Source organism: Fusarium redolens, assembly GCF_020744475.1.
Source record: "Fusarium redolens strain MPI-CAGE-AT-0023 chromosome Unknown BKA55scaffold_47, whole genome shotgun sequence".
NCBI lineage: Eukaryota > Fungi > Ascomycota > Sordariomycetes > Hypocreales > Nectriaceae > Fusarium > Fusarium redolens.
Window position 1 is genome coordinate 34,270 of NW_025763710.1, and position 21,879 is coordinate 56,148.

General features: G+C 44.2%; 7 protein-coding genes across 7 annotated transcripts; 4 read left to right on the forward strand and 3 right to left on the reverse strand.

Moving 5' to 3' along the window:
* The first annotated feature begins 824 nt into the window (after positions 1–824).
* BKA55DRAFT_292849 (uncharacterized protein) lies at positions 825–1,317 on the forward strand. The gene is made up of 3 exons (XM_046185552.1): positions 825–1,068; positions 1,136–1,227; positions 1,286–1,317. Exons 1-2 carry the CDS (start codon positions 880–882, stop codon positions 1,163–1,165), a joined length of 219 nt encoding a protein of 72 aa, XP_046040691.1. The 5' UTR covers positions 825–879; the 3' UTR covers positions 1,166–1,227; positions 1,286–1,317.
* On the forward strand, positions 1,169–3,401 carry BKA55DRAFT_600518 (uncharacterized protein; the record flags this gene model as incomplete). Its single annotated transcript, XM_046196540.1, has 5 exons — positions 1,169–1,227; positions 1,327–1,519; positions 1,587–2,169; positions 2,556–2,936; positions 3,001–3,401. The coding sequence occupies 5 exons, from the start codon at positions 1,169–1,171 to the stop codon at positions 3,399–3,401; spliced, it is 1,617 nt and encodes a 538-aa protein (XP_046040692.1).
* A 5,834-nt stretch (positions 3,402–9,235) lies between these two features.
* BKA55DRAFT_292865 (uncharacterized protein) lies at positions 9,236–9,678 on the reverse strand. The gene has a single exon (XM_046185553.1). The coding sequence runs from the start codon at positions 9,560–9,562 to the stop codon at positions 9,305–9,307; it is 258 nt and encodes an 85-aa protein (XP_046040693.1). The 5' UTR covers positions 9,563–9,678; the 3' UTR covers positions 9,236–9,304.
* A 3,542-nt stretch (positions 9,679–13,220) lies between these two features.
* On the forward strand, positions 13,221–14,098 carry BKA55DRAFT_547444 (uncharacterized protein; the record flags this gene model as incomplete). Its single annotated transcript, XM_046191022.1, has 4 exons — positions 13,221–13,242; positions 13,350–13,420; positions 13,454–13,916; positions 13,980–14,098. The coding sequence occupies 4 exons, from the start codon at positions 13,221–13,223 to the stop codon at positions 14,096–14,098; spliced, it is 675 nt and encodes a 224-aa protein (XP_046040694.1).
* Positions 14,099–14,195: 97 nt separating this feature from the next.
* On the reverse strand, positions 14,196–14,502 carry BKA55DRAFT_587613 (uncharacterized protein). The gene has a single exon (XM_046194685.1). The coding sequence runs from the start codon at positions 14,479–14,481 to the stop codon at positions 14,305–14,307; it is 177 nt and encodes a 58-aa protein (XP_046040695.1). The 5' UTR covers positions 14,482–14,502; the 3' UTR covers positions 14,196–14,304.
* A 102-nt stretch (positions 14,503–14,604) lies between these two features.
* Positions 14,605–15,488, reverse strand: BKA55DRAFT_698827 (uncharacterized protein; the record flags this gene model as incomplete). The annotated part of the gene is made up of 3 exons (XM_046200558.1): positions 14,605–15,079; positions 15,145–15,209; positions 15,291–15,488. The coding sequence occupies 3 exons, from the start codon at positions 15,486–15,488 to the stop codon at positions 14,605–14,607; spliced, it is 738 nt and encodes a 245-aa protein (XP_046040696.1).
* A 1,227-nt stretch (positions 15,489–16,715) lies between these two features.
* On the forward strand, positions 16,716–21,328 carry BKA55DRAFT_587627 (uncharacterized protein). Its single transcript, XM_046194686.1, has 7 exons — positions 16,716–16,994; positions 17,104–18,835; positions 18,888–19,142; positions 19,208–20,034; positions 20,084–20,471; positions 20,525–20,639; positions 20,693–21,328. Exons 1-7 carry the CDS (start codon positions 16,939–16,941, stop codon positions 20,935–20,937), a joined length of 3,618 nt encoding a protein of 1,205 aa, XP_046040697.1. The 5' UTR covers positions 16,716–16,938; the 3' UTR covers positions 20,938–21,328.
* Positions 21,329–21,879: the final 551 nt, after the last annotated feature.

The following is a 21,879-nucleotide window of genomic DNA, read 5'->3' on the forward strand; positions in this document are numbered from 1 at the left end:
AGTGCGGCATGAACGCAATTCAGAATGTACATCCGATCCAACAGCTGCTTGGTTGCTTGCCGGCATATCCATCCTGGTCAAATTGCTTCAATGCTACAGGGGTTCAGTCCGCTCGGGCCTAGACTAGACGGGAACCTCCTGTGCCGTCCCGGACTTCGGCAGTCTAGTAGTGCGGGCTTTTATGATGATCTGATAACCTGATCGAATATCTCTCCTGGTAGATCAAGCTAACAAATGAAAAGAAATACGCTATTTTCTACGTAAAGGGTATCATAAATGATGCCTTCAAACAAGCTGCTTCTCACAATTTTCACATTTAATCTGCATCATGCTTCAGCTAACAACCAACATGGTGGGCTCATATCTTCTCATTTCGTCCAGGGTCCATGCAGCCACAGAACCAACAAACAAAGCGTCAGCAGCCACTGAACCAATAAACAAAGCGCCAACAGCCAACAGATGTGGGTACGGTACTGGGGAGGCACTTGGCTTCAACATTACATTCGGCCTCTTCTGGTACGCAATAGCAAGCACTTTACTTCTGACTACTCTGTTGTTGCACCCATGCCCTATCCCCTGGATTTAGGTGCATAGTTAGCAGGAACCTCTTGCGCAACTGAAAGTTGAAGTTTGCAGGCCTTTGTGAGAGTAAGATGTTGGCTGGTCGGAAATTAGGAGATATATTCCTGTGGCGTTGGTGGCTGTAGAGTCCGAGCCCTGAACATTCACATCTGCCAACACCCGAGCTGAGGTGGCCTGTGCCTAGGTACTCATGCCGCAAGGGTGAAAATAGAGATTAATAGTCATCCGTTGCCTCTTGAACAGTGCAATGCATCTCCCTCGTAACCCTTCTCGAGTCCGACTCAATGGTCTCTAGCCATGGATCCAGAGACATCAGACAACGACGGCTCATATCGGTTCTCCCCTGTCACATTTAACGACCACGCCGGTCAATTGTGGATCGTGACAATTTTGTCGCTGATCTACAGCACGCTTGTGGCTCTGGCACGGTTGTATATCAAGTACCACAAGTTCGGTTTCGATGATATTTTTTTTGCTTTGGCAATGGTGAGGATGCCCATCAGATCTGGATGACGCTCCACATATATACTAACCACTCAGATCTTCCATTTAGCTCAGTCAATTGCTGTCTTTATTGCTTTGAGTAATGGCCTCGGCAAGTTCAACTCTATCACTGCACCAGAACAATGGGCGACATCTTCGAAAGTAAGCCTTGTGCGGTACTACTATTACTACTATCACCAGCTAACACGGCCACTGCCAGTCAACTCTAGCGGCCGGTATTCTCTGCCTTTTAACTCTTAGTCTCGCCAAATGCTCTGTCCTCGCCCTCATCCGACGCATCATTGGCTCGAAGCCTGGGAAGAGTGGACCGGTCTGTATCGGACTCATGGTAATCATTATAGTATGGGGTGTCTGCTCCTGTTCGGCATGGCTTGTGAACTGCCGCGCAGATTCTTTGTTGGCTTTGGATAACGTCAAGCAATGCCCGCACCAGGTATGAAAACACTTTGAACCTCCTGAAGACTCATCATCAGATGCCTAACCAAAGAATTCATAATTAGAATACACGTTGGGCCGTCATAACGGCGATAGACATCTTGACCGAGATCCTTACCTGGCTCCTCGTACTGCAATTATCCTGGTCCGTCAACATTTCATACATCCGCAAGTGTCAGGTTGTTATGGCTTTCTCATTCCGTATACCGCTCATCGACCTCTCAGCCGTTCATCTGGCGTATTCTGCAACAAATCCAGCCTCTACTGAGCCTCAATTCGCCGTCACAAAGGCCCTACTCTGTCAACAGATCATGGTTGCTTGGTCGCTCATTTCTGCCACTGTGCCAAATCTGAAGAACTTTTTAAAATCATTCTCTATAGGAATGGGGTTTCCAGTGTCCTTTGACCTCAGTATGTCTGGATCAAGCAACGTCTACGCACTTCAGTCATTTAGAGATAATCGCTCTGGGGTTACATCATCTGCGGCTGTGGCAACTGCAGTAAAATCGAGATCTGATAGCGCTGCCCGTAGCCGACCGCACGGTTGGAGGCCGGACCAGGTCTCATGCCAAACAACGGCAGCATGCGACTCTGGAAGCAATAATCGGGATGATATATCGGAGGAAGGGCGGAACTCTAGGGCTGGCAGTCAAGAAATGATCATTAATAAGGAAGTGACGTGGAAGGTTACGTATGAGGACAACCAATATATTAGGCGCTGAGTGCTGGCAGTAAACCGGATAGAACGGTTTCTTTGGGATTTGAAAAACATGGGCTCATAGATTGTTGGATTTTAGAGTCTGTAGCGATTTAGTCAAACGAACAGTAGCCAAGTTTCATTGGGGTGGAGCCATACCTGTAAGGCCATAGGAGAGATGCCACGCCAGGTTCGCGAAACACTTTCCTGGTCGTTGACAACCTTAACAACCAACAACCTCATTTCGGGCGGTGTAGGATCTGCAGCAAGGAGCGAAGCGGGCCAATCGGATCACATCAAATCACACGCGCTGAAACACTACCTGGTCTCACGGAAGATATAAGGGTCCTAGATCTTGCACTCCACATCACATCACGTTTATCTTTGTCACCTGGCCCGGGTGAAAAAACCATGTCTGAGATTGTATTGCGCGATGCGCGCTACTCCGAACTTCCAGAGATTGCCCACATCATGTCAGAGGCATTTTGGAAGGATAACCTATTTGGCGAGCTCATACACCCCCATCGTAACGAGTATCCCGATGATGTACACCTGTACTGGCTGCGACGGGCACGGGTCAACTTTTGGGACTATCGCTGGCGATGGATCGTTGCTGTGGCCAAAGACGAGAGTGGTCAGGAAGTTATTGCCGGCATTGCTCAGTGGGTAAGACTGGGAGATGGGGGCCAAAAGCTTGAGTGCTGGTATTTGGATCCTCGTGAGTGTCTCATCCCATTAGCCTCAAGCCTATTTATACAGGCTAAGCTAACCCATCGACCCAGGAAACCTTCTCAAACCTTTATCTTCTATTGTCATGAACATCCATGCTTGGGCCTGGCCTAATCGTGCAAGCGACCCCAAGGAGGAGGACATCATAGAGCGGGCATATCCTCATTTCGAAGACATATGGAGCGGAAAGCGCGCTGAGTCCTGGTATCTCGAAGGATTAGCAGTGCGTCCAGATTTTCAGGGGAAAAACGTGGGCCGGAAGCTTGTGCAATGGGGCCTCGAGCAGGCCAAGGCTGATGGTATTTGCGCTTCGGTTATTAGTGCCTTTGGCACAGATGAGTTCTATAAGAAATGCGGGTTTGACGAGCAGTACGGAAGCGCTAGACAGGGTGAGGGTAACCCCTTGGCGGATGTTGAGGGTGCTAACATGTTTTGGAAATGGCCTGAGACTTGAGTCCGGCTATGACACTCAAGATTGATTGCAGCAGTCCTGGTGTCTAGCTTTTGAGCAGAACCCTTACATGGTTCCAGATATTCTATATACAATGTTACTCTTCTTGGAGAGCTACAGGATCTTTTGGATAGTATTGAGTGAGGTCTTAATGCTCTATGATGTCATATATCTCGAAAATCTCCACTGGAGCTTACTTGCGTATGCCGAGAGTCGTGTCAGCCTTTCCCAAAGTCCAATGACGGGTCCTATAACTCGGAAAGGGACCATCTTTTCAGGGTCTCCTCCGCGTATAGGTGGGTAAGACCATATAGGCGTTGACCATGACAGAAAGGTTAGAAAGAGGCGTGTATCAGCGCTGCCGTCAGGTCAGATTAACAATCAGATATATCAATCAGACCAATCAATTCAATTCAGATATGGAACCTAGTCAGGTCAAACAAATCAGATTTGAGTTTCTGAACATCTGATATATTTAATATCCCCTAGATGCCCCGAGGATGCTTTGATTGTGTTTGGTTCAACTGCCAGCCCGTACCCTACTCAAGAATTATCACCCGAAACGCATTGCGTTTCCTGTTTTGGACCAATCACCGTCTAGCACTGATGAAATCAGAAAACCTAGAACACGAAACGCATCGCGTTTGCGTCGGCTGACCCTTGTCGAGTTCAACAACTTAACTGCTCCAGACCTAAATAATAACATTCATTACCATCGTCTACTAAATCTCACGTGTTTATTATCTTCGTATCCCCTCAATTGTCGAAAGGCTCCCGAAAGTACCTTGCCCCACATGACCCCTGTCACATGACAGGTACATGAGGGGAACCTAAAGATGCATCATTAACCATTCTTGCTAAAGTCGTTATATAAATCGTTTCAATGTCATCTATGAATTGTCGATCGATACTGGGCGAGGCCTTCAATGCATATGATAATAGCAGCTTTATCAGAGAAGATGGCAGCCGCCGCGAGCAAGAAGGGGATAGTACGCGGCAGCCTGATTTTCCTCCCGCTACAGACCGAGGCTTCAATTTTCAACCTTTTCAGGTAGAGAGACGCAATCTTCAGGTCAACCAACTGCCCCAAGAGCCCCTATGCCTCTTCTAACACTTCATGCCACTTTCCCTAGTTAGCAGCTAGGCCGAGTATACCAATAGCTGGCTCAATAGCTTGAAAGAAAGAGGTATTATTAATAGCCAGAACCACGAATTAAGAGAGGGATCTAAACTACAGGAGTAGAAGCCGACCTCTACAGCAGAATTATATGTCTGGCTTGGGATCCTGATTTATATAGGAATCTACAAAGAAATCGCGATTGAAGACCATTAGAAAACCCCTGAGCTAGAGGATCAGTGCCCTGAGCACTCAATTATTAAGTTTATGACCCATAAGCGATTCCAGATCCTTCATCGGCACCTTCGCCCTTTTGACTATACTAAATTGGAGGATGATGAGCGATTCCCTGAGGTCTTCCAATGCGCACAACCATGGTCTGAGCACATACAATACGCCACAACGCAGCTCTGTGAGCCAGGTTCTCATCTCGCTGTAGATGAGGGCATGATCTGCTATACAGGGAGGAACTCGGAGGTCACATATGTACCCGGCAAGCCTACTGATACAGGCTTGAAGGTATGGGTTGTGGCTCAGTTAGGTATCTTTTTACGATGGATTTGGCATCAACCCGGCGCGAGATATGGTCCTGTTGGTATTGAACGCCCTGCGGGAAGAAGAACGGTAGCTCAAAGAGAGAGACGCGGAAGAGGAAGAGACAGCAGAGGAAGAGGCAGAGGGAGAGGCCGCCAAAATAGGGAAGATAGGGAGGCTAATAAGGTTGAGGAAGTTATCTACGTCCTCACAGACGACGGGGATAAGATCATCGCATTGAACTCGACTCAGAGCGTCGTTATTGCCCTTATTAACCTACTACCACAATCGACATACCATATCTTTGTGGATAACCTCTTCTCGTCGCCTGACCTCTTTCTCTCTCTTCGTCAGCACGGCCACGGTGCTACAGGCACAGCCCGTCCTAACTGTGGCATTTATAAGGAGTTTGCAGACTATAAAATAAAGGATCAATCGGGGAAATCAGGGTTTAAATTCAATGAGATAAGATGTGCCAACCCCTGATAACCAGGTATAAACCCTTGATACTCTTGGCTATATTTCCCTTACTAATATGCCTGCTTATCCAATTGGTGAACCAAATCGCATGGAAGGATAATGCCCTCGTGTTATTTCTATCAACCGTGTTTAAGGGCGATGAGAGATGTGAGCGCTGGAGGAAGAGGCCATCAACGAAGAAGGCTACGGCACGGCCGGTAGCTGACTTGACAGTATCGTAAACCAAGTGAAGTCCCAGTGGTGCTTCGAGCGGGTTGAGGATCTCTGCGATTCGCGTGGCCAACTCACTTGAGGGGGCAACGAGAAAAGCATCACCGTGACGGCCAAGTTTCTGATGGCCCTTATCTCGTATAAAGCGCCAGTTTCTCTGATCATCTGAAGCCCAAGGATTGTGAAGTTTGCAGAATTCTATGCTTTTTGTTTCGCGATGGTGCCAATGAGCAAAATTGTCAGAAAACTGATAAGGGACTACCCCTTTCAGCAGTCTGGACGGAATCAGATCTAGCGTTAATCCAGGTTTGTGTAATTGCACTAGAAGGTCTTGTTCTTGCATGCCAAAGTGAACTGTATAGCCTTGTAACTCTCTGGTTGCGCTGAATTGCATGCCTGGTATATCACTCGGCATAACATCTAAGATCATGGATCCAAAAATCCTGCCATAATCTTTATGCATATTATAGTTATGAGGTAGACGAGTTAATAGGGCGCCATTGACCAGTAGTTTGCCTGTTAGGATATTAAGATCGACTTATGTTTATCTAGAGTTTATTTCAAGCTAATAATATGTTGAAGAGGCTATAGACCACTCTGCTGTATATGAGAAGTCTGGCCAGCTTCGCTTTATAAACAGATCAAGGCATTCATTGCCGCGATAGATGACCTTATAGATAAGGACTGGCCGAGTGCGGTGCAACGTGTATTTGGTTCTGTCCTCCATGATGCGTTGAAGTGGGCTTTGGGTCTTATTATTGGCAAGAATGGTGTTGTAGATGACGATAAGGATTCAACAAGAAGAGATGCCTGCTGTGAGTCTCCTAGGATCTTTTCCAAGTGCTTATCATCAACGTTAAACGTTTGTACACATATCCTGGCAACATTTAGGGCCGATTCAGAAAACTCCTTTCGTTGCATATCGTCAGCTATATCCTGGAATTTCCCGATTAAAGTTATTAACCACTGATATAAGATGTTGCGGCAATAATATAGAAGCCCCAAGATATCTTAGGATAGCTGTAGGCTAGCTAGTGACAGAAACCGAATTGCTAGAAGTATAAAAGAAGATAAGGCTATATAGGCCTCCTAATTCTTTTTGATCCTTGTAACTGCCTGCTAGAGGTTTTCTAATAGCTGACGACTAAACTCTACGTTAGTGAGATGTGTGTGAGCTTCTCGGGTGACCTTAAAAACCGATTTTGGCCCAGCCTGTAGGGTAGTTTGAAGCAAGAAGATCGCCGTCTCGTCTTAGTTAAAGTCAATCATTGGCATAGCAAGTTAAGTCAAGATGCTCATCCACTGAAGACGGTATCCATACGGCAAGACAGCTAAGGCTTTAAACTCTCCTAAAGTCATATACTTAGGGTATTTAGACTGACTTGCTATTACCTGGTTGGGAGTCTCTCCATCTGGTTGAAGCCAGTTGCAGACGAGAAAAGATTGCAAGGCTTCGGCGCGCTCGGGAACTTTGAACGTATATAAGTTCGAGACGGTCATTGACTAAGTGAATGAGGAAATAAAGCTGCCACTGGCACGATCGAAATAATAATATACGGGTCTATTTTTTAGGTGGATATTAACTATATCGCTGACCGCGATGGACTTTTGACGTCGGTGAGTTTGAAGATGAGGTTTTACTTCTGACAGAAGAAGCACTTGACTCGGTTTAGAGGTGCACCAGGAGGAGAGACCGCTATATGAATCCAAGGGATAAGATGAATCAGGGCATTCTCTAAGGGATTTGAAAGAAAGTATATTATGGATAAAATAAAACGTAACATCCTGCCACTCTGCGAATTAGTAAGGAATCCCGAGTTCAAAGACTGTAGCCTAAGCTTCGAGAGTATCGGTAGGTAATGGCCACTCGTAGACCATTATGTGCAGGCTGTTCGCTTAACTTGCCAAAGAATAACGATGGCAGCAGGGGTTATATATAAGATACCTAATACCTAGTAAAATTTAATAAATTTATCTGCATATTATGGCATTATACTATTATATTAAGTTATTATATCTATCTTTAAGTTAATAGAACTTACTAATCTTGGCTTATTTATCTAACTTAGCCCTCTCCTCGATTATAATTTTCTTACTCTTAAGCATTGGCGACTGTTGGAAATATCGTATAGGGAATGACATGCTATCGCCAAAAGAGCGAAATACAGATGGCCTGCTTGGTGTCTATTTGCAGCCTATAAGGTATGTTTCAAGGCGCTGGAGTCTTATTATATCTGACTTTAACTGGAAGAAAAGTGCTTGCTAGAACTTAGTGGGTACTTTGGCGTCATATTCCTTGAGCATAGGGAAGTTATATAATGTGGCTTTGTCGATAGCTACCTAAATCTCCCCGATTGTCAGAAGCATTCGTGATGCAGCTTCTGGACGGCTTGAGTAATAAGCTCTTGCAGCCGAATGATAGCTTTTAAGTAGTACTTTAAGTGATGCGCAGACTGATTCCTCGCGAAGATGCTTTTGGATCTATTTGTCGAGGTTGTATTGAACCTATGACTCTATTATTGCAAGGTTGAACAAGACGTAGGAATTGTCACCTGGTGTGCGAACCAGTAGGAGGCTGTTGGCATTCAAGGATGAGAGGTGGGCAACCGGACTGAAAGTTGAGGTGTTATTATTACTCCTATGGTGCGAAATGGATGTAAGGAAATTGTTAATCTTTGGAATGGAGAATAAGAGGTGGTCCTTTATCTTAATTAAGGATAAGGATGTGATATCTAACTGCTCCTCTGAATAATTATATATTCGTTCCTATCTCTCCTTTAGATTTTTCAAAGCTGCTAATATAATATTACGGATAGTCGAAAGCTACTTATCGTTGTATAGCCCTTTAAGCTTGCAGAGGCGGCATGAGATCTTGGTTATTATAATGTAAAGTAGCTCTCTTAGAACTGGGGCTTGGTTTGCTATAAGGAGCACCTGTGCTATCAGGTAGATCATGAAGCATTTATAGATATTATCTAAACCACCTGAAAGGCGGCTTATAGTGAGCTATAGACTGATGCAGATGAGCAGCCAGACGGGAGATCTTCTCTATGGAAGCTTGCTGCTACTACAACTGATTTCTTTATAAGTATTCTTGCAGATACCTTTAACCTCGACCAACTTTCCGATACCTCTAAGGACACTCGTTAGCAGCTTAGTGACGATTCGTAGATCTGTTGTCTCTCGGTCCTTATGATAATCTTTTCCGGCTTTTCTGGCCTTAGGTTGAGCTTCAGAAACCCTCTAGTAGGATATCTTAATAAGTGTATTAGCCAGGACTTCCTACAGTGCCTGGTTCCCAAAATCCTTTGAAGATATCTCGGTTGCAGTGTCTAGAAACTGACGAATTAGGGGACCCTTGGCGGCCATAGCGGCTGCATTAGTAGGAGATAGCTCAAAAGTTTTAAAGCAGAATGAATTGCTTAATTTGCAAATAATCAAGCCTGCATTCTATGCAGCGATATAGAAAAGGGCAACAGGTCCTATAAATATGATTATTTGTTGGAAAGGTTAACATAAAGTAATGTAAGTATATACTATCTAAGGAAAGGCCTTGCAAGACCTTCTAAACGCCGACGTAGTCTAGAAGCCCTTTCGGGTCCGTCGTATCTCGCATGGTTTGCAACATCGAAATAACAGGCTCGGCGGTCGTCACATCTTTTCCTCCCAACTTGACGGTAAAGCGTTGCAGAGTCTTCAGGACAGAATCCGCCAGGAAGATAGTATTCGGGGCACTCATATCATCACCGCCTGGTAACTGTGGAGGCAGGAACAGGTGATGAAAGAGATATTTGATCTGGTCATTGCTGCTGATGCTACCCATTATGGAAAGAGAAAGAGAGAAGACTGGTAAGCAAAACAAATGGTGATAGATGTCTTGTGAGAAATGAGTCAGATAGTTTGGCTAAGTATCAGTCTGTATTTAGTGATGGATTCCCTTACTAGAAAAGCTACTGAATGAAGAACTTTCTTAAAGTCGCTTCCACTACCATAGATATAGATAAGAACGATATCAGTGTTAGACTAACATGTTAAGGCCTGAGTTGAGGATAGGCGGCTGCCTGGCATATCAGGTCGGCCTCCCGCATTGGTAGCGGTAAGCCAGCCTGATTATAAGGGAGAATGTTTGGCGGCGTAAACCTAATTTCCATCTGCTATCTCTTTACGTAGCACAAGGCATCAACAGGTCACTCGCCCTACTTAGCTAACTAACCACGCTAGTACCTGCAGGGTATATAAAGTTCTCATCAGACAGCTTAATAATTTTCTACTACCAAATTCATTAAAAACCTTATATAAATAGCCCCTAGCCTGTTATTATTAAAACGATAAGCTCTTTAAAGATATAAGATAGCTTAGATAATTACAGCTTTAAGATCCCTCCTTTAAGTAACCTTACTGGCATGCCTAATTTTCTGCCTAAAGAGGGCCGCAGTTAGGATTTTAAACCTTTTAAGCTAGAATATTATAATTTTAAGATTAACCCTTTACCTAAAGAACCCCTTTAATTATTCTAGCTTTTTATACCTATTTCCCTTATATAATTATAAATTAAATATATTAATAGCTAGGTCTTTTATATTTAAGAAAATAGCATTATTAATAATTAAAATATCTTTATTTTTAAATACTTATATATCCTTAAGTAAAAAGGCCTCTCTTTTATAATAGCTTATATATAACTTAAAGTTATTATTTACCTAGGAATTTATAAGGAAATCTTAATAAAGGACTATTAAAAGGCACTTAGCCTAGGAGATTAATGCCTTCTTTACTTAATTATTAAGTTTATGCCCTTATAAAAGTTTTAACTAATTAGCTAGTATTTTTATACTTTTAACTATATTAAAGTTAATATAAGAAATAAGGGGGATTTTCTAAAGACCTTTTAAGTAATTAAAAAGTAATTTAACCTTATATAAAAGGTATTAAAAAAGCTTTATTTTCTAAGGATTAATTTAACTATAAATAAGTATATAATACTATTTATAAGTAAATTAAAAGAGATAATGCTTATTAAGGGAAAGCCTATATTAATAGGCTTTAAAGTCTAGGTTATTACCTAATAGGGCTTCTTTTTATAATAGCTTTAATATATAAAGGTATTACTATATATAGCTATTATTATTAACTTACTTATATTAAAGCTAGTAAGTAAGAAGGGAAAGCTATAAACTAAAATCCCTCTTAGTAATATATAAAGTATTATAGTTTACTTAATAAAAAGGCTACTTCCTTAAATATATTATATTTTTATAAATAACCTCTTATTATTATTATAGCTTTTCTGCCTCTTTTAGCAGCTTGGCTTTAGTACTATAAGTATAATATGCCTTAATTATAATATTAATACTAAGATAAAGTAAATAAAAAAAACCAGCAAAGCTCTTAATAATATGCCTTTAAGATATAATAAGGTTATACTAATCCTAATAAAAAATAAATAAATATAAATAGCTTTTAACTATATTTCCCTTATTAATTTATCCCTTTTTATTTCCTTTAAGTTATTTAAATTACTTAGAAAGATAGTAATATAATACTCTTTATTTTAACTATATATACTAGCGCCTCTTATAAGTATATATTAAAAAAGAAAAAGCTACTAGCTAAATAAGGCATAAAGGTAGAGGTATAATAGCTATAATGCCTTTTTAATAGAAATAGCTTTAAAATAATCCCTATACCTACTATTACTACTTAATATAATAATAAAATAAATTATATAAATTATAGTAATTAAATAAGGTCTTATATAATATATAAGTATTAATTCTATTATAGATTATAATAGGCATTACTTTAGAGCTTCTTCCTTAAAGTTATACTTATAAATAGCTTTATTTTATAAAAAAAGACCTAATATCCTTATTAAAAGCCTTATAATATACTATAAGTATAAAAGGAATATATCTATAATGCGATTTTTAATATATATACTACTAATAGCAGCATAAAGAAGAGAAGCCAGTTAGGGAAGGAAGAAGATATTAAGGATATAAAAGCATAGCAAAATCACCTATAAAGAGATATTAATTATATCTGCTAAGGCAGCTATTTGCCTTGCCTAGCTTGCAAGGGCTGCCAGCAAGGGCAGCCTTAACCTTTTAAAAAAAGGAAGGAAAAAGGAGGCTATCTTAAGCCAATATTAGGAAATCAGGGGTATTAGAAGACTAGGTATAGTTACAAAGTATATAATATAGCAATTTATAATAATGCTAACTATTAGTACTTCTATTACATGCTAATTTAGGTATAGGTAGAATATACTAATTGTCGCGATTATTTTAATTAGCCCCCGACCCTAGTTATAACCTCCCTGATGCCTTATGCTACCCAAAGAGATAAGTAATAGCGTATTTAATACGGCGCTAGGTATTATAGGTAATATAGCATAGGTATTAGATTATATGCATTTTATATATATACTAGATGGCTGGTTTCTATTATATTTATAAAGACCTGTATTATATATCGTGTTACTTGCTGTTTTATTCCTATAATGCCTAAACCTTCTTTAAGTCTACTTAAGGTCCCTGTTTTTAAGAGATTATACTAAAAACTTATATTATAAATAAAAAAAAAAAAAAAATATTAATTAAGTATTATTATAATTTTGCTTTCTCTAATAAAAGATAGTTAGTTTACTAGGATATAAAATTAGTTACTAATCTATATAGCTAAATAGATTTATATAAAATATATATTAGCTTATCTATATTAGTAAATAGGGTAAGCGTTATTAGCTATATTTTATCTACTAACTATTGCCAAATAAACCATTTCTATTTATTAATTATTATATTATTATATAGATTATAAGATATTAATTATTATAAGAAGCAGTATTAATAAATTATATTTATATATTAGCTAATATATAAAATAAGGTTAGCTATAGATAGAATAGTTAACCTATATTTATGGCGTCTAAGTATTCCTACTATGCATTATATAAACGCAGTAATTAGTCGGGAAGTACATTGGGCAGAGATGAACAGAGAAGCGGCTGTATAGCTTAAGCAGTGCCGACAGAAAACCAACGGGTTGCGATTGGCAGAGCCTCAGACTAACCCACGGCTGATTACCTACTATATCTTAGCCTTTGAAGTTGTCGATTATTCCTTGATTAAGCGCTGCGAAGAGCGGGGTAATAAGATATATATATAGGATTCGTATGTGGTTCTGCCTGGTGGATTTTATTGACTATAGTACAAGACATATGGTGCTTTCGTCGTCGATCATTATTAGTCGAATCTATTCTTTTCTCGCCATTATTCTTAACCGCTCTTTGAACGGTATCGTATCTATACCTATTATAAGGCCATTAACCTAGATTATAACGCGATCTAATGCACTGACTACTGACAGCTATCAGTGTATTAAGGCAAGGGAGGATTATGAGGTTGAAGGCGAGCTTGGTATAATAGTGATCTGTCTAGACTGCCATCTGGAGGAGGTAACTACCCGGAAACCTGATAATGCCAGGCAACCAGGTATTAAGTAAGCAGCCCTTCCTGATAAGAGAAGGGTCTATATTGCTTTTTAAGGCTCGCTCTCGTTAAAAAGAATCGCAGAATAAAACCTAAGTGATTAATCTATTGCATTAGCTATTAAGAAGCGGAAGAAAAGCCAAATAGCTGTGAGAAAGCTAGTTAACAAATATGGCATTGCACCTCTGGTAACCTTACTTAGAGCCTTATTTGATTAAAAGGTATTTACATCTATTGATGCAGCAAGACGTCGATTTCCCGACCTCTTTCCAGAAGAGCAGGCATCACCAAGGCCAGGAGAATGGCAGGAGACAGCAACGGAACATCCGCCAAGAGAGAGCGAACCACTTGATGTCGATGCACCTGAAGAGGCTGTCGCTGAGGAGGACCCTTGGATACGGGAACCGAAGCCGGGTCATGATTTGCCCGACGAGCCTGGGGTCGCAGCGAAAGACGACGAACCAACAAATGATCCAGAACCCGAAGTAACGGAGGGGTACTACGTGGACGTACGAGACGCAGAGAAGCCTTGCGATGAGGACTTCCCACAACTTCATCATAGTGATGATGGCGATGATTCGGTCTGCGACAAGTCGCTGGAGGACGCCGCCAAGTCTACAAACCTGGAGGAGGAACCTTTTATAATAGAGGCAGATCCAGCAGAAGAGACAAAATCTGCAGAAGGTAAGTATCTCGAATCTACACTCGCTAATGATTTAATATACTCACTGAACTGTACCTGGAAAGTTGTTTTGCCGTTCTGGGTTATGCGCTTGAGCGAAGCATTCTCGAGCGGCCATTGCTCAAAGCTAGCGAGAACCGCCCCGACTTCGGTCTCATCGAGCGTCGCCTGGGATGACGCTTGACTGAGGATACCGCATTCTTGAGCATACTTCCCCCTTTAGGTTGACTGGGTAGATCTCAATCTCAAAAACGGTGTTCCCCGACGAGAGCGTTCAACACTAGCGGTTGCATCGCACAGCAAACCGGCGGAGGATCTCGAGATCTTGCGTCGCTTGACTTCAGTCAATAAAATCATCAATTTCTTGTCCATCATCTACTGATTTCACCCCTACCCCATCGCGTATCTAACAGAACTGGTCCCGGATAGTATCGGTTCGCTGTCGTAGCCAGAATAAACCATCGGGTCACCCATACCCATCATGACTTCGAGGTTGGGACATGACAGAATGTGAGGATCGATGGTGCCAAGCTCTGACTCCACAAGCCCCTGACCTAAGATGTCCATCCTGCCCGGCACGCTGGGCCGTTGGAGGAAGTGCATGGTGAGATGTCTGGGTTGAGTGTCGGCCGAGATGGAAGACCAGGAGGAAAAGCTTGGTATCGAGGGCGACTGCGAGGGGAACATGGCCTATGGGTTGGTTCCGGGTGGTGGAGGCGCGAAGTCCAAGCCACTACTGGAGGTGAAGCTCTGTGGCGATAGGACTATGGCGTCGTTTCTGCTAAAGGCGGCTTGGTAATCGTGCTTACAGCCAGGATGATCAAGTTCTGATAGTGATGCCCGCTGCGTGTGATTATATATGGAAGAGTCGGCGTCCTTAACCTCCTTCCTGCCTTTATTTTCTTTCTGCTGCTCCTTGAGCTGGTGGGCCAGTTTAGCGATGCCGGCTTGATCTTTGGGGAATACTAAGTCAATAGGGAGGTCGATATCGCTATCAGCTCGGATGCAGCCCAGCTTCTGCACGATATTATGGATGACGGGCTGGCCCCGGTCGTTTAATTCAGGATCACCGAGCTCCCAGGGCTGGTTATTTCGGACCATGAAGTAGAGCTTGTGGATGGTAATGATGAGAGCGAATTGGGTGTTTTCTAGGATCTCGGCGTATCTGGTTGCTTGTAAGTGATATGTAGGAGGCCGGCGCCCAAGGTTCCACATCGCAACACTACATACCCTTGTGACAGCTTCTTGTATTTCATCTTCTTTCTAATACCAGCAGCGCAGACCAGGTCATCGTCCTTGCATCACTTGCAGGGGAACTCGCCGTCGCACTGGTTATATTAGTTGGGACAAGATACTAATAGACATAAGAGACGAACCTTGGTCTTCTTCATTCGACATCTTTCGCAAGCCTTCCAAGCACGCCTATATCGACTATCTATTCCAGCAATGGGGCTCGCTTGCTTCGAGGTACGGTGCATAGGCTTGACCGACTTCGTACTTGACGACGTGCTCCTTCTGGACAGAGTCGATTCGTGAGCCTTGATGGGAGGAGAGGCGAAGCTAGTTGGGCGCATTGCTGGTGTTGTCTGAATGCGGCTGGGGAAATGATATCATCTGGTACGTATTTATGAATTGTGTTCCATTCAGACGAGTCAGGTCCTCAAGGTTACGAGTTAGACTAGACAAGTGTTAGCTTTTTCACTGAGACACCAGGCGGCAACAGGGTCAAAACGTTGACGGACTCAGCATTTGATGAACGAGGATAATTCAGGGGACTAAGCCCAACACAACCTTAGGCCCGGCGGAATAAACCTCCTCCTCCTAAGCCCAAAACCCAAAAATCGTTCAGGTTTGGTCATCTCCCTGTTTCATTCTGCGCAAAGCTCGAGAAGCTCGAAAATTAGTTGAAGTGCCCAATTATAAGCCTTTGGGTTGCCATACGGCTCTACCCCTATGGAATGATTTGGGGTTGTGCTGAGCTGCTGGGCGCCCAGAACATCTCCATGCCCATCAGCATCGATATGTGTCCCAGTCAGTTGTAGTCAAAAGTCCAGGGGCTTAAGCCAATTGGATGGCAACGGCTTAGCAGTACTTCTATCTGCTTAGATATTAGCAGGGAAAAAAAGTACTAATTGTCCGGCAGGTACAAAGCTGCTCCCTAACGCTTTGCTTCAATTGAACCTACTGTACTCTGTAGGAGGGCCTATGGGGCAATGAATGTCGTGTCCTTCTAACCCATTACGACCCCTTCGTCCGTTGATCACTACGTCTGGAACATCTTGGATATTATTTTGCGGGCGCTTGGCTGGGCCTGCAGCCCGATCTTGCTTGCTATTGGTTAAGTTCAAGATTGTCCCCGTTTGGGACCTTTAGGGCCACGCTACTGTACCTACAATCTAAAACGTCCAAATACAGGGAAAAAAAAGACAGACAATAAATTTTTCCACCTGAAAATCTGACAGTTCTGTTCGTTTCGGGTGGCAAGATCTTTATGATCTTGCCCCTCGCTTTAGTCAGCTCGGCTGGACCTTCCTCATTCGTTTGACAGATGGGGATGTCAGATGCTGCTCTGGTTGCCGGGATTCGTGGAACACTTGGAGCAAATGTCTCGGGACCCGCGGCCGGTAGTTCAGCTTCCCTTGGTTTTCCGGAATATGCGGCAAATATATCAGACGACAGTCGAGACAAACCTTAATCATGGACTGGAGGCAGCTTCTTTCTTGGGGCTTTACTATATGAAGCCCTAGTGGCAAACCTTGGTGCTGGTGCTAACAAGGGTCTTGGACGCCCGTTTGAAAGGGCTTAGACAGTACCATACACGCAATTATCCTGCTAAGCCTGCCAAACAGGCAAATCCTTGCCAGTTGCTTGCAATTTAACCCACGATAGAGTTTCTGACATGCTTGACCAGACTTTAATTACCTATCGCTTTTCCGCAGCAACCATTCAATCATCTCCCCATCCCCATTGTGATCCATTTCCAATCGAAACCACTTGGGTTGCCTCCATTCCAGTCGATGAATCATGGTCAAGGCAGAACCAATCGCCTCTGAAGGCCCGCGTGAGTGGGAGATGCTCAAGTACATACCAAACTGCTGCTTTTGTCCGCTGTCTGCTTGGGTTAACTTTCATTCCCAGACGCGATGGGTAGAGTGGCTCCTGTGGGCAAGCGCTGACGACCCAACACAGATATGCCTCTTCCTTCACCACGAGCACGATCACTGGAGATGCTCCATGTTTCGACGCCATCTTGAATGCCCTCTCACAGCTGGCCGCATTCCGTCTCCAGGCTCGCCGCGCCATCATCTCGTTCTTTGACCGCAAGTACCAGCACATTGTCGCTGAGGCCACTCAGTCCTCTCCCATTGGCCCCTGCCCAGACCGCATGAAGGACCGGCTCTGGCCCTCTGGGATTAACCCTCGTGGCGACAGCATCTGCGAGCATGTCCTTCAGTTTCGAAACACGAAACATGTCTCTTTGGATCATGATGTGGGACTGGAGGTCTCGGTCATTCCTGACCTTGCCGAAGATGCCCACTCACCCAGTGGCTCATGCGTCCAAGGGCTTCCTCATCATCGATTCTATTGCGGTATACCTATCCAAACCCCCAGAGGATTCAACATCGGTGTTTTGAGCGTGTTCGATGACAGTCCCAGGCCCGGTGGTCTAGATCAGGCTTCCATCCAGCTCCTGAGGGATCTCTCTAAGACCATCATGTCCTATCTGGAGACGCGTCGCGCCACAGAAAATTTCATTCGCAGTGAGCGCATGGTGAATGGCCTTAGCCACCTGGTCCGTGGCAATGACAATGCTACCAACGACGTTTCCAGCTCTAGACAGCGCGACAGCCGGACTCGGGGGTTTCAACAAAACGACTCATCTAGCAATCATGTCTCCGGCAGTCACATAATGAAGACCAGCGCAAGCCTACAGGATAGCTCCGAGTGCTCCAATGGGGCTACAAATAAACTTCCCTTACCTTTCAGCAAGCCAGCAGCTCTGGCTTCACTAAGTCCAGCCACCCATCTTCAGACCGACACATCACATGTTGTTGACCCCCAGAAAGTTGAGTTTGCAAGCATGCTCAGCAAGGCCGCGGATATCGTCTGTAATTCACTTAAGGTTGAGGGCGCACTCTTTCTCGATGCAGGTGTAAACTCCATTGGGGCTCCCATGGACCATGAGAACAAGTCGTTACACTCTGTCAACGATTCCGCATCGAGCAGCGAGGACAGCTCGGCGGACCACGTCAGCGATCCACAGAACAAGAGGCCTTGTACCATACTCGCCCTCTCCACCACTGATCAGGCTATACTCGACCTAGTCCAACCAGGCTTGCAAATATCGCTCAATCAGAAGACCCTTAAAAGACTAATTTCCCGCTATCCAAATGGCAAGGTTTTCAGTTTCGAGGAGTCGGGCTCGTTGTACTCAGGGGAATCATCATCCGGCGAGGAGACAGACCCTCGTCTTCCCGATACCCGAACTGCAAAGACTGCCGCAGATCACAAACCCACCTCCTCACGCAAGGATGAAGCCAGGCCCGTTGCCGAGCTATTTGCCGGGGCGAGGAGTGTTGCATTAGTTCCCCTATGGGATCCCTCCCGAAACCGCTTCTACGCTTGCGGCCTCGTCTGGAGTAAGACAGCCGCTCGCATTCTCACACCAGAAGCAGACCTACCGTACCTGAAGGCCCTTGGGATTGTCACCATGGCTGAGATCAACCGGATAGACATGACACTCGCCAACAAGGCCAAGGCGGATCTGCTAGGCACGTTAAGCCACGAGCTCCGTTCGCCGCTCCATGGAATCTTAGCCGGTGCGGAGCTTTTAGCCGGTACTTCACTCGACCTGTTCCAACAAGAAGTTGTACACGCGTTGGAAATATCCGGCAAGACACTGCTTGACACCATCGATCACGTATGATATGTTCGGCTGAGCTAAAATGGTCATGTTGCTAATTCTTGTGTAGCTGTTGGTATTTAGTAAAGTGAACACTCTCTCGCGAGCGTTCAAGTCGCAAAAGGAGCACAGGAGACACCGTAGCCCTTTCAGAGCCGGTAAACAGGATGAGGAGAGCAGAGCAAGTACTGGGCCCGAGATGCAGTCTCTGTGCTCGGATGTTGCATTGGACAGACTCGCCGAAGAAGTCATCGAAACCGTCACCATCGGCCACAGTTTCCACTACGCAGTCATGCCACAGGGGCCAAGATGGCTCCCGCCAGATGTAAGTCTTGAAAATGAATCCACAATTGATGATCGAGCGCCTTACCAACCATGTCGAATTCACAGGCGGATCTGGCCGGCAAGGTACAAATCACAGTTGATATAGACCATCGCAAGCCGTGGTTGTTTCGTACTGCACCTGGTGCTATCCGCCGCATTCTCATGAACATTCTGGGCAACGCCCTGAAGTACACGTCCCAAGGCCACGTGAAAATCAGCCTCAAGCAGGAAAAGGGCACCTCACACAAAGGGCCGCGAAAGTCAACCACCGTAGTCCTTACCGTTTCGGACACGGGCAAGGGCATTGGGGATGAGTTTCTGCACAACAAACTCTTCGTTCCATTCTCCCAGGAAGACTCGCTTGCTGTGGGCACCGGTCTAGGGCTCAGTATTGTGAAGCAGATTGTCACATCACTCGGCGGCTCGATTGGCGTTCGAAGCCATGTCGGCAAGGGCACGACCATGTCAGTCTCCTTGCCACTAGCTTACGCCGACCCTGGAACTGACAACACGGGTAAGACAGAGCGGGAAGAAGAGTCATTGGGTTTCGATGGCAGCATTCTTGACTCTATCCGGGTGGCAGCTGTGGGATTCACCCGTGTCCCGTGTGCTGCTGCCGAGGTCAACAGCGTAGCACAACTCCCACTGGAAAGTCTGCCTCTGAAGTGGTTCAATATCAACCTCTGGGAAGCTGAGAATAGTGATCCTGCCGCCCCTGGCCCCGATATCATCATTTACAGTGAGGCTGCCTTTAGCAAACTTGATGAGAATACGATCAACGGCCACCTCCTTCCTGCGGTCGTGATATGCCACAACGCTGGAACTACTGTAAAGCTAGACACAATGTACAGGGAGTCTGGCACAAAATCTGTATTTGAGTTCATTCACCAGCCGTGAGTCGAGCCGCGACCATCATCTAACCATCTATTCACTGACTGATAGGAATACACCCCGAAAGTTCAGCAGGATCCTTGGCTATGCTCTCAATCGCTGGAAGCAGCTCCAAACGACACATACTCTGAGTGACACAGAGGGTTCTAGCAACAATACTGACGAGTCTCCTCTTCCCGTATCGAGCGCAGACAGTAATCGGTCATGGAATTGGACGACTCGAGAACAGTCTAGTGAGAGTGCGTCATCCGCGGATAGCCAGCCCGACCAGCAGACGAACTCGAGTTCGAACCCCAATGGGCCGATCAAATCTGAGGATCAAGGGCCTCAATCCAAACAGACACGCGGAAGCAGCCCAGACAACTCAGCAACCGAAGAAGGATCTGTCCAGCCGCATTCCGAGTTTCTACTTGTAGATGACAACACGATTAATCTGAAGGCGAGTTCACACTCTGAATGTCTGGCAAGCTTCAAACACTTACCCATCTCCAGATTCTCTCCGCCTATATGAAGAGATTACGCATAAATTATCGCACGGCTGTGAACGGCTTCGAGGCTCTGAAGACGTTCCAGCTTAACCCGGAGAGATTTTGCTGCGTCCTAATGGGTACCTCCAACCCCCAGATCCTACTAAGAAACCGAGGCTAATGAACATGCCAGATATCAATATGCCAATAATGGACGGTCTTGAAGCGACGCGACTCATCCGCAAATTTGAGAGGGAAAATCACCTCAAGCCTGTTACCATCATCGCTATTACTGGTCTCGCGACAGACGGCGCTAGAGATGAGGCGTTTGCCAGCGGCCTTGACGTCTTCCTGACACGGCCAGTCAGTTTGGGACAACTTGTACCAGTACTTAACGAGAGGGGTGTTAATGAGGCGAAGGTCAGAATAGAGGTGTAAAAGCAAGATATTTACGGGAGGAGTGAATTTTCTCAATAAGTGTACTACTACTACTACTACTACTACTACTACTACTACTACTACTAACGTATATGATAAGCTTATGTGACAAACAAGCTTGCGTGACAAAAATCCCTCAACCTATATCATCTATATTTGATCAATTGATTCTCAACCACGAAATATGTCAGACCATAATATTGAGGGTAGAATCCTTCTTGCCCTTTTGGCCCTTCAAAATGACCTAAAATGGAAGCTCAGGCGCGCTGCAGAGATCTACAAAGTTGGCTGTATGATGCTATGGCGCCGGCAGATGGTGTGGGAATGAGAAGATGCTTATTGCTTGATTCATCCTAAAAGTGCAGCAGGGGAACTACTATTTATATACAGGCATAATCTCTTATAGAATATTCCTCCTTCTTCTATACCTTACCACCGCCTTGGTCGCCTCATACTTATAATCTCTAACAAACCCAATTTAGCACACTTGCAGTAATTTCAGGGGTTTTGCAACAGTCACCTCTATAGCCTGCCATAGTTACCGGCGTAACAGGAGAAAGTTGGCTCCGACATTGCGCGCCACTTGCTTGCCCGCGACAGCAGCTTATCATGCATATTAGATACTGAAATGTGCATAGATGATCTTGGCTTGAGAACACACTCCCTCCATCATCCCTGACATATCATTAATAGCCTAACTCCAAATTCTAAATTGAACGAGGCTGCCGCGAATTAAAGTCCTATATAAAATAAAACCGCGCTATTAATAACAGGGGGCTAGTATGAATTAAAACTAGAGTATAGAATTAAATAAAATTAATATTATTAGAAAGCAGAGATATAATTTAGTATTTAATTTTATTTTTAAAGTGTAATTTTTTATTTATAGTTATAATATTAAGTTAAAGTTTAATAGTTAATTAAAGGATATTATAAAAAGTA